This window comes from Cervus elaphus, chromosome 21, assembly GCF_910594005.1.
Source record: "Cervus elaphus chromosome 21, mCerEla1.1, whole genome shotgun sequence".
In the NCBI taxonomy this organism is placed as follows: Eukaryota; Metazoa; Chordata; class Mammalia; order Artiodactyla; family Cervidae; genus Cervus; species Cervus elaphus.
The window spans coordinates 66982532-66995441 of NC_057835.1; the positions used below are offsets into that span (position 1 = coordinate 66982532).

Genomic DNA, 12910 nt, shown 5'->3' on the forward strand with positions numbered 1-12910 from the left:
TGCGGATGACAGAAGCAACAAATAAGTGCTAGCCTTGCCATCTTTGGAAGTGGAATGTAAAGGGGATGTGTGCCCTGTGCGGTCACATCAGGAGTTTCACCTTGCCCTAGTGCAGAGTACCTCTACTTGAACAGGACACAGGACTCGTCCATGCTATGAGGCATACAAGCAACTACACCAGAGTTCCCTTTGATTTTTGCCTTTTCTAAGTCAAGAATGACTAAAATTTATTTGGTGATGCAGGTTAGCATTTAAGCACAAGCTCTGGTTTAGTTCTGCATGGGGAGAAAAGCAAAAGATCCCTGCCACAGGTTTCCCCAATTTTACGCTCATTTCCTTGAAGTTGCACTGCACATGCCATGTTGATTTCTTATTTGACTCTTTCACCACGAATTAGTTATTAGATTTCAGTGTCTCTCTCATGTGCCGAAGTAGGAAATTCCATTGCCGTTTTATTTTTTTTTTGCTTATATATAACTGACATTATCTATTTCATTATCTGTATTCCTCTATTCAAATTAGGATCTTTTACAATTTTTTCTTTAAAGTCAGTTTGGCCTCTTTAGGTCCATAATATTGTAGTTAATTTTTTTAAAACTGGAGTTTCGATGCTTTACACTCCTCTGTCAGTTTCTGCCGTACAGCAGAGTAAATCAGCCATGTGTTTACATACATGCCCTCTATTTTGGACTTCCTTTCCATTTGGGTCACCACAAAGCACCAAATTGAGTTCCCTGTGCTATACAATAGGTTCTCATTAGTTATATTTTTTTTATACATAGTATTGCATATATGTCAATCCCAGTCTCCCAGTTCATCCCACCCTTTTGCCCCCTTGGTATCCATATGTTTGCTCTCTCTGTCTGTGTCTCTGTTTCTGCTTTGCAAATTTTCTAGATTCCACATATATATGTTAATATATGATATTTGTTTTTCTTTTTCTGACATTATACTCTGTATAACAGTCTCTAGAGCCATCCACATGTCTGCACATGACACAGTTTCATTCCTTTTTATGTCTGAGTAATACCCCATTGTGTATATGTACCACATCTTTTTTATCCATTCCTCTGTTGATGGACATTTAGGTTGCTTCCATGTCCTGGCTATTGTGAATATTGCTGCAGTGAACATTGGGGTGTATGTATCTTTTTGAATCACAGTTTCCTCTGAGTATATACCCAGTAGTGGGATTGGGTCACATGGTAGTTATATTTTTAGTTTTCTAAGGAACCACCATCCGTAGTGACCATATCGATTTAGATTCCCACCAGCATTGTAAGAGGATTCCCTTTTCTCCATACCCCTCTCCAGCATTTATTGTTTGTAGACTTTTTGATGATGGCCATTCTGACTGATGTGAAGTGATACCTCATTGTAGTTTTGATTTGCATTTCTCTAGTAACTAGTGATGTTGAGCATTTTTTCATATGTTTGTTGGCCATCTATATGTTGTCTTTGGAGAAATGTCTATTTAGGTCTTCTGCCTGTTTTCTGATTGGGTTGTTTTGTTTTTTTTGTTTTTTTTTCCATTGAGCTGCATGAGCTGTTTGTATATTTTAGAGATTAATTCTTTGTTGCTCCACTGAAAATATTTTCCCCCATTCTGAGGGCTGTCATCTTGCCTTGTGTATGGTTTCCTTTGCTGTGCAGGAGCTTTTATTTTAATTTGGTCCCATTTATTTATTTTTGCTTTCATTACTTGAGGAGGTAGGTCAAAAAAGATCTTGCTGCGATTTATGTCAGAGAATATTTGCCCATGTTTTCCTCTAAGAGTTTTATAGTATCTGGCCTAACATTTAGGTCTTTAAACTGTTTTGAGTTTATTTTTGTGTATGGTTTTAGGGAGTGTTTCATTCTTTTACATGTAGCTGTCCAGTTTTCCCAGCACCACTTATTCAAGAGACTGTCTTTTCTCCATTGTATATTCTAGTCTCCTTTGTCATTGATTAGGTGACCATAGGTGTGTGGCTTTATCTCTGGGCTTTCTATCATGTCCACTGATCTGTTTTTGTTCCAGTACCATACTGTCTTGATGATTAAAGCTTTGTATAACCTGAAGTCAGGGAACCTGATTCCTCCAACTTTGTCTTTCTTTCTCAAGAATGCTATGGCTAGGCAGGGTCTTTTGTGTTTCCATACAAATTGTAAAATATTTTGTTCTATTTTATAATTTTTACACAGAATGTAAAAAATTCTGTGAAAAATGCCATAGATAATTTGATAGGGATTGCATTGAATCTGTACATTGCTTTGGGTAGTATAGTCATTTTCACAATATTGATTCTTCCAAACCAAGAACATGGTATATCTATCCATCTGTTTGTGTCTTCTTTAATTTCTTTCATCACATTCATTTTTTTTTTCTGAAAAATAATTTTTCTCGTGCTGTAGTAGTATGCAAACTCAGTGTGACCCCATGGACTGCAACCCACCAGGCTCCTCCTCCTTCAGGACGAGGGATTCTTCAGGCAAGAAAACGGGAGTGGGTTGCCATGCCCTCTTCTAGGGGATCTTCCTGATCTAGGGATCGAACCTGCATCTCCTGCATTGCAGGCAGATTCTTTACTGCTGAACCACTGGGGAAGTCCTGAATATCAACAGGAGTATCTAATTGAATCAGTGCCACCAAGATAAGTTCTGTACTTATAACATAATGTTATAGAATTGTATAAGTAATAAAGAATTTAATATCATTTCAAGGAGAGAAATAAAATAATTAGAATATTGCAAATTAAAAAGACACCCCATTTATCTAAGAATAGTCTTATTCATGTTAGAAATGACAAATGCTTTCTAAAATGTCTGTGTTAATATCCTTTAAATCAGTCAGATAGTAGCTGAATATTTAGAAAAATTTTTACAGTGGAAGATATTACAAATGTAAAGACACCTAGTGCAGTGGCTCTGATTATTTCTCAGACCGTTATTGCATAAATCTGTCTCAGCAGTGGAGTAGGATTTCCTAATAATGTTTTCAAATATTTGTATTCCATGTGGATTTTATGATTCATAACCTGGATTATCGTCAGTACTCTGTTTTGCATTCCTGGCACATGATGACCACTGATTGAAAATGCTATTGTATTCCTTACTGGAATTGGCGGCTCTCTACAGTGGGGAAGCATCTGCTCTGCAGACCTTTTTCTATAAAGTATCAACATGTTTTCCTTCTGCTTTTCTCTTGTAAGAAATAACAGAGTATATATAAATGAAGTGTAACTTTGGAAAAACATTATAAATAGCTGTTTTATTATGAAAATGTTAAAAGAATCAAATGAAACTTTAATAGCCATCTAAAAGATCAGGAATAATTTGAGTTAATGATTGAGAAAAGTAAAAAGTGTTACTGAAGAGTTTTCAACACCATCACCAAATTATTAGTATTTGAGTTTTCTAATTTCATAAAAAACAACTTCTCATTCCTTCTGTATTTTATTGTTGACTGTTTGGATGCCACCCTCTCATTAGTGACTTGATTGCTTTTTTTTTTTCTTTTACTGTTGGTTTGTAAATTGGTGTAGCATCCTCTAGCAAAGTGACTATGTAAGTGCAAGTAATATGCAGTAAAAACTATCCCTTCCAAACTTGATTCAGTGTTTTTATAATTTTATAGGTTATCTAAGTCAGTTATGTGAATCCAAAGATGCAAGCTTCATTATCTCAGCATAGATTCAATTCTGTTGTAGAATATAGGAAGATTTCAAAGTATTATTTCACACCAACCAGATGTTATGTTTCTTATTAAATTTAATGGTCACAGTACTGAATCTTACAAGAATGAGAGATAAATGACTCACACATATAAAAATAGATTTAGCTTAGTATTTTGGGAATTAACTGGTTGCAACCACAGTAAAATAAGATATTAAACTAGCAGCAGATTTTTTAAGAGGACTGGTAGAAAATCAACTTTTTTCTTCCCTCCTTAGTGGAATCTACTGAAAAGAGTAAATCTCAACCTTTTTTGTTAACTTTTTGACCAAAGTGCAAATTAGTTTGGGCTTCCCTGGTGGCACTAGTGATAAAGAACCTGTCTGCAATGCATGAGACATAAGAGACGGGGATTTGATCCCTGGGTCAGGAAGATCCCCTGGAGGAGGGCATGGCAACCCACTTCAGTGTTCTTGCCTGGAAAATACTGTGGACAAAGAGGCCTGACAGGCTACCATCCTTGGGGTCGCAAAGAATCGGACACGGCTGAAGTGACTTAGCACATGCAAATTAGTTTACTTATGTGTATATCAGTTTCTTCATCTCTTAACTTAGCAAAATAAAACATGCTGTAGCTAACTTATAATAGAAATTAACCTAGAGTCGAGAAATATTGTAAATAAAAACCTTATAAATTTGGAAGTTAGCCATTGGGCTTTAGAATCAAACAACCTGGTTAGAATCCTTGCTTCTCCACTTATTTGTTAGATGATCCTTGGCAAATTATTAAACTTGCCCAGTTTTTATTATTAATAATTATAATTAATAATAATTATAAAATCATTATATAAAATTATATTTATATATTATATAATATAAAATTATAAAAAACAATATAATTATAAAAATAATAATAATAATAAATTATTAATCAAATGAACTTCAGTTTCGTCATTTACACAATGGGGACAACAGGGTCTCACAGTATTAATAAGAGGATTAAATAAGAGTGACCTACAAAATTTCCTTAGTATAGTGCTTTTAACTCATTGATGACAACTATTCAATAAATAATCGACTGAATAATTCTAATTAACAGTGTTTTTCCTACCAGTTTCTTTAATAGTCATCCTATGTTTTAAATAACTAGTTGATTTAAATAAAGTTCTGTGGTAGAACCTTGTATATAACATTCTGTGCTTTAACACTACCTCATAAAGAGGGTTTTAATATTAATATAATGGATTTTGTAATGAGAACAAGACTTTTTAATGGATACCAGATATATAATTGTTAATAAGATCTGGTTACTTCCCTTATAGACTTTATAGTCTAATTGATTTGGACAAGTCAGATATACCTACAATTATAGTATTGTGTAGTAAGATATGATCAGCATAGGTAAGCACAAAAGTTGATACAGCAACACAAAAATATGACACCTATTTCCGACTTGGGGTATCGAAACTGAGAATGGATGTCTAAGTGTAGTTCTGTTCTAAAAAGAAGTTTTAATATTAAGCATGCCTATGTACATATATTAAATATTGTGTGTGTGTATATATATGTATATGCTGCAGTCCATGGGGTCACAAAGAATCAGACATGACTGGGCAACTGAACAACAACAACAACATTAAATATTATAGTCTTCTCGTGCTTTAAGAACTTAATTTAAAGGCAGTATCCTTTATGAGGCTTTCTTCATTTGATAAGAGGTAGAGTAAAAGGCCCTGCTTTTTTTTATTCCTGTTGTATTTTGCCAACACAGCATTTAACAAATTGCCTTGTAATTTATTGTTCACATGTCAGGCAATTTCTCTTAGACCTCAGACTTAAAAAAAAAACAAAAATGGAGCAAAACCGTTTCTTATTCTTTGTATCTCCAATGCCTAGTCCACTCCTTGACATATTATGAATTTACAATAAATGATTGTTGAATGAATGAATAAGTAATAATGTTAATTACTTCATGTATTCAATAAATTTTTGTCAAGTCCCTACTGTGGCTCAGACCGTAAAGCATCTGCCTCCAATGCGGGAGACCTGGGTTCAGTCCCTGGGTTGGGAAGATCCCCTGGAGAAGGAAATGGCAACCCACTCTAGTACTCTTGCCTGGAAAATCCCATGGATGGAGGAGCCTGGTAAGTTATAGTCCATGTGGTCACAAAGAGTCAGACACGAGTGAGCAACTTCACTACTGTGTACCAGGTGTTCTAAGCATTGGGAGTTCATCTGTGAAAAAGAAGGCTTCTTTGCCTTCATCAAACTTAGATTCTAATGGTAGAAGAGCCAGGTACAGGCGATGAAAAATATAGAAGAATAAAAGATTGATGGGGACTTCAATTTTGGATTGGTGGTCAGAAAATGCCTCACTAAAGAGGTAACATCTAGCATCTAAATGGAGACCTGAGTTAAGCAGAAAATAAAACTGCCTTAAAGAAGAGCATTCCAGGCTGAAAGATCAGTCAGTTTAAAAGGCTGAAGAGGAACATGCTTCGAATGCTCAAGAAACAGCACAGGAGGCCAGGCTGGCTGGAACGTGGTGAGTGAGAAGGAATGTGATAGGAGATGGGATTGGCAGATGTTACTGGGCCAGATCACATTTGGCCATGATAAAGATTTTGGGCTTTTTTGTAACTGTGACAGGAGGCCAAATGTGGGGTTGGTGAGTCAGAGAGTAACATGATGTGATTTGTGTTTTGAAAGGATCAATCTGCCTGTTATGTGGGAGACTAATGGGAACAAAGAGGGCAAAAAGTGAAAACAGCTAGGAGGTGGTTGTAATAATCCGAGAGACGACAGTGGCTTTGAATAGGATGGAACAAGTAATTTGTATGGGACCCTTTCAGCATAAGATCTGGTGATGTAAGCTGTGAAAAGTGTAAACTTGCTCCTCTACCTTAAACATTCAAGTAGATCAAAATTTAAAAATGTAAATAAGGTACATGTACTTGGTGGAATAATAGATTAAGAAATGAAGAAACTAGTTTCTTAGTCCCAGTTCTACTTTTAAATAGGTGTGTGACCTTGGGGAAGTCCCTCACTTTCTATGGGCCTTGTTTTTTTTATGTCTAAAATAAGGGGTTGAATTATTAAAGCTTCATGATTTTACAGTTCTGTGTAAAAGTAAATATACAATGAATACTTAAAACTGCCTGGGGTACTGAATGGAGCACTTTAGTAGATTCAGAAACAGTTATTATAAGGCTTTCTTGTCCATAGGTATTATATTTATAAACAATTTTACAGAACAGTTACAGTATGAGATCATAAATTTAAATGCAGAAGTGCAACCTGTGAGGCAGGTCATAAATTCTCGAAGTTTGAGAAAGGGAATAATTAATAAAGACTGAGTTAGCCATGAAGGTAATAGGATTTAATTAAAATGAATTGGTGAGGAAAGAACATCCTGGGCAGTGAAGAAGACATAAACAAAGATGAAGTCTTAATGAGCATAGTATGGTACGGGTTTATGGCAGCTAGAGACTCAGTTTAGGTCAGCCTGACTCTATTGCGTGACACATGAACAATGGGGAAATAGGTTGACTATATAAAACAAGATAACAAGAACATTAAAATCTAGGCAGCTTTGTTTAGCTTTCAGTGCAGGTAAGAACTGGGAGCCATTATAGATTCTTTAGCAGAAGAATATTATATAATACAAGTAGTTTTCAAGAAAGATTGGTGTAGTATGTATACTTTGAAGAAGGTGAAACTACCTTATTCCTAGTCACATGGAAGCATTTGGCATACCTTTTCTCATTTAATCATCATAACACCAATGAAAGAAACCCAAGTTCAGAGAGTTTAAATAGCTTTACTAAAAGGTCTTAAGAGAGCTTCCCTGGTGGTTCAGTGGGTGAAGAATCTGCCTGTGATGCAGGAGACCCATGTTCTATCCCTGAGTCGGGAAGATCCTCCTGAGAAGGAAATGGCAGTTCACCCCAGTATTCTTGCCTGGGAAATCCCATGGACAGAGGAGCCTGGTTGGCTTTGGTCCATGGGGTCGCAAGAGTTGGACACGTCTTAGTGACCACATCACCAAGCAAAGGTCTTAAGTCTAGTAAGTGCTTTGAACTAGGATTTGAACTAACATCTGTCTGGTTCTAGAAGGTCGGGGTGCTCTTCCTTCAGTTACCCAGACATGAGTTGAGAATACTCAGGAGCAGTGGGACTGGAAAAGAAGAGATGGAACCGAGAAAGAGTCTTTTGAAGAAGAGCTTGTTGGCTGTTGGTATAAAGGAAATGAATAAGAGTAAACCCATGAAGACATTGAAATCTTACTCTCAGATAGCTAATGAAAATGCTTTAGTGGTTGTTTTTGGGGCTGGAGGCAGACTAGAAGGGCCGTGGAGATGGATGAAATGATCTCATTTGAGATTGTTGAGTTTTAAATATCATTAAGCTTATAAGTAGTAAATAAAGTCAGGAAGATTTTCAGAATTTGGGAGTCCTCAACACACAAGATAGTTGAAGGCATAAGAATGAAGACGTCTTCCAAAGGAAGAGAAGCTCATGAAAGACGAGCAAAGGACTTGAGATATAATGCTGAGTTTGTACTGTAGGTTTAGGAAGAGGAGGGCTGTCAGACAGCTGAGAACAACGTGGATGTTCCATTTCTCCAATATTTGCATTTTAACTTTCTGTCAGAACTTTAGGTTTTGTTTGTTTGTTTCTACTTAAAGTGAAGTAGATATAAATTAATTTCAGTGCATGATCAAGTTTTTCCAAATAGCACATTGCTTGGTTTCTCAAACAGAATTTGTTAGTTTAGTTTTGTGGCCCTATTCCAGTTTATCTTTTGGTGAATGTTCTAAAAAGCATTTTTTGGTTCATACTTATGTCACTGACTTGATTCTTCTGTGAATTTCATTTAAAAGCCAATGGCTGGGATATGGCAACAAAAATACATGCAATAAAAGAAAAAGATAAATTGGACTTCATCAGAGCTTTTGTGTGTCACAGAAACTGTCAAGAGAGTGAAAAGACAGCCTATAGAATGGGGAAAAATAATTGCAAATCATATATCTGATAAGGGATTAATATCCAGAACCTAAAAAGGACTTATTTGGCTTGACAACAAAAACAGCCTATAACATTAAATGAGCAAAAGACTTGAATAGAGATTTCTATATACAGATGGCCAATAAGCACATGAAAAGATGCTCAACATCACTAGTTCTTAGGAAAATGTAAATCAAACCACAGTGAGATACCACATATCCATTAGGATGTCTGTTAGCAAAGTGGGGGGGAATAACAAGTGTTGGTGAGGATGTGGAGAAGTTGCAACCCTGTACACTCTTGGAGTATAAAACGTTTCAGCCACTGTGGAAAGTGTATAATTTGCACTTCAAGTGCTCTCAAAAGAATTGAGAGCAGGGACTCAAATACAGATCCTCCTTAACGTTTGATGAGGTTACGTCTTAAGTAACTCGCTAGTTGAAACTGTGATTGAGTCGAAAATGCATTTAATATACCTAACCTACCAAAAAGCCTAGCTAATTGTAGCCTACCTTAAATGTGCTCAGAGCACTTAGATTAGCCCGCAATTTGGCAAATCATCTAACACAAAGCCTATTTTATAATAAAGTATGGAATCCCGTGCAATTTGTTAAATGCTGTGCTGAACCATAGCATTCTGTGAAACACAGATTGGTTTTATAGGTACAGAATGGTTGTAAATGTACGGGTTCTTTACATCCCCGATCACGTGGCTGGCTGCTGCTGTCACAGAGCTTCATGAGAGGAGCTCCTACCAAATGTTGCTAAGGCTGGGAAAAGTTCAAAATTCAAACTACTGTTTCTACTGAATGTGTTTCTCTTTTGTACTGTTGTACAATTGAAAAATCCTAAGTTGAGAAGTCAAGGACCACGTATCTATAGATACTTATATACCAGTGTTCAGAGCATTATTCCTAATAACCAAAAGGTGTAAACACCTTACTGTCCATTAACAAGTGAATGGGTAAACATAAGGTGGTGATGGTGGTGGGGGTGTGCATGTTTGCACACACACAGTGAAATACCATTCAGTTTTAAAAAGGAATGGAATTCTGACATCTGGGACAATTTGGATGAACTTTGAAAACATTTTGCTAAGTGAAATAAGCCAGACAAAAGACATGATTCTACCTATATGAGGTGCCGAGAATCGGTGAATTCATTGTGACAGAAAGTAGAACAGAGATTCCATACTTTCTACCAGAAAGTAGAATAGGATTGGGAGAAGGGAGGAATGAGGAGTTAGTTTTTAATGGGTACAGACTTTCTGTTTGAGACAATGAAACATTTTTGGAATAGGGTGTTGATGATTGGATGACACTGTAAATGTTCCTAATGCCATAGAATTGTGCCCCGAAAAATGATTAAGATGGTAGATTTTATGTTATGTATATTTACAATAATTTTTAAAAAGCTAATGGCTTTTGTACAAAGTTAGAAACATTATTAAGGCTGTTATAATAGTGCCAACACATTCTGTCTTTAATGTGCTCTTTTATTTATTTTGTTATATATTCTTTGTTGATCATATACCTCATCTATCTTAATCCTACTTTAAGAACAACTGGCCACCTCCAGTTTCATCAAATAATTTCTATTGCTTGAGTTTTAATTACTTAAAACTTTACTATAAATTCTTTAGGTTATTTTGGATAGTTGGCACTTAGGATAACACTGTATGTATGTCCTTACATGAAAATTAGTAGTAATAGAATTTTTTTATTATTAAAAATATAATAATGCTCATACTCTTCTACGATATCCATTTGTGTTAGAAAAGTCTGCCTTCATTGCAGTGTTCTGCTTGCAGGATGAGGATGAGCTGGACTCCCACACCATGGTGAAGACGAGCTCGGAAAGCGTGGGCACCATGAGGGCCACAAGCACCATGAGTGAAGGGGCCCAGACCATGATTGAACACAACAGCACGATGTTAGAGTCTGACTTGGGGACCATGGTTATAAACAGCGAGGATGAGGAAGAAGAAGATGGAACTATGAAAAGTATGTGGCTTTTTCCCCCACTGAATATTGATCTTCTGTTTTGAGAGTGTGCTTCTATAGAAACCAGGATAGTTCTGTGTTACTTGTTATAGCCAGTTGTGGAAAATTTTGTTTCTTGACTTTATTTAACAGTCTAAAAAGAAATGATACAAATGAACTTACAGAACAGAGAGAGATTCGCAGACTTAGCAGATAAACTTTCGGTTGCCAGAGGGGAAGGGATTGCTAGGGCGTTTGGGATACGGTTGCCAGAGGGGAAGGGATAGCTCGGGCGTTTGGGAAGGTCGTGTGCTTACTGCCGTCACTCAGAATGGATGTCAGCAAGGACCTGCAGTGTAGCACAGGGAACTCTGCTCAGTGTTACGTGGCGGCCTGCGTGAGAGGGGCGTTTGGAGGAGAATGGATACATGTAAACGTATGGGCGAGTCCCTTCGCTGTTCACCTGAAACTACCACAACATTATTAATTTGCTCTACCCCCAATACAAAATAAAACGCTTAAAGTTTGGGGCGGGGGACAGTGAAAGGAGTATGGCACAAGTTAGTTTTCAGAATTTCTTTTAGTACAGCAGAAAGCAGCTCCTCTTTAACTGAGGGTTTATGGAACTTTTTTCTGTTGAAGGATAGATACTAATCCAAAATTTAATTTGTAAAGTATCTTTGAGATAGAATGATAGAGATAAAAAAATTCCTCACATTTGCTTTTCTGATTAAAAAAGTAAACCTAAAATTCCGTCCCAAATAATACAACATAATATTATTTCATGTTGTCCATATTATCTGTGAAGCTGCAGTAACACAGGGAAACAGCTGAGGGAAGACATAAGGGCTAAGGTGGGAAAAAAAGAAACAGTAGAAAGATGTGTCAAGAGACAAGGATACTCATGCAGAACATTCAGCCCGGTGCATAATTATTACTTCTCGTAACATGAGAGGCACGGTGCCAGGGGCGCTGCAGGGCTGAAAGGACGGTTAAAGCATTCTCTCTGATCTCCTTTGCTTGCAGAGTGATGAAGACAGAGATACTTTCACAGGCTAGCATTTCTTTTTGTATAAACATGGCCCTTTAAGTTTGCGATTAACAATGTAGAACATTGTGATTTCTCAGTTACAGACAACAGCATATTAATTACCTCTTGATGCCTACTGACCTTTTTCTTCCCCCACTACCCTAGTCATATGTGGTCAATGTCGAAGTCTAAGCACAGGCTGTTTTTCACTACATAGGACTTCTTCCGAAGGGTACAAACACAGCAATATATGACTTCTTGCGCTGTAGAGCCTATAAAGTTATAGTCAAGTGATCTGCTGATAGCATAAAATGGATATAGGTAGGAATTTCCTCTCCAATATTTTTGTTTCTTTTTGCCTACTTTGTTTTTGCTGCTCCCCTCCCGCCCCATCCCCCCCAGCACACACACCCCATGAGGACGCTGCTTGATAAGCTTATAGCTTCAAGTCATTTGGCTCACTGCAGCTGCTTCCTTCATATTCCTTAGTATACATATCTCGTTATGGTTGTATACTTTGAAAGGGAGGGTTGTGAAGCACAGGATGAAAACACATTGCCAGATACTGATAGTTAATCCTGGGTGGGAAGGGGTGCGATTTTTTTTTTTTTTTTAATCTTATATGCTGATGGGTTTCCTGAGCCTTTGCCCTGGAAAGCAGTCTAAGACCTGCATTCCTAGCTGAGCATATTACTAGAATAGGGCTTCTGCATCCTTAACATGCTAACTGACTACACTGGACGGTCTTGTGGCCTCCAAAGCCAGCTTATGTTAGGGTACAAGTCATATGCCCTGTAGATTGAAAAGACAGATAAGGTCATTTACAGCATGCTTCCCATCAGTAGGTAGCGTCGGTTTTCCACAGCTGATAAAATTGTTCTAAGTCAGGTTTTCTGATTCTTAACAGACCAGTAAGATCATCTAGTGCTTCGTTCTATCTTCAGAGAGCTACTGATCTCCTTATGAAACTACATAAACAACTTTTCCCTTGTAGTCCATATAATTGAACATCATCATTTAAACAGTAGTTTAAAAATGAGTATTTATGGAATCAAATTCACGTTAAGATTATTCTGTTTCAAGGAAGAGATATGTTATAGTGATTTATCAGACCTCATGCTTTAAAATAACAGATTTCCACATGTTTTGTGTAATGACTTTTAGCTTTGACAACCACAGTAAACATTCAGTTTATGTCATAATTTTATATCCTAAGCATGATTTTTTTTTTTTGGTC

At 36.8% G+C, this 12910-nt stretch overlaps 1 protein-coding gene across 1 annotated transcript in view; it reads left to right on the plus strand.

Moving 5' to 3' along the window:
* Positions 1 to 12910, plus strand: part of STK3 (serine/threonine kinase 3) — a 296567-nt gene that overhangs the window by 199958 nt on the left and 83699 nt on the right. The window contains exon 9 of the mRNA XM_043879157.1: positions 10472 to 10664. Coding sequence (XP_043735092.1) covers positions 10472 to 10664 — 193 coding nt within the window. The remainder of the gene's footprint in view (positions 1 to 10471; positions 10665 to 12910) is intronic.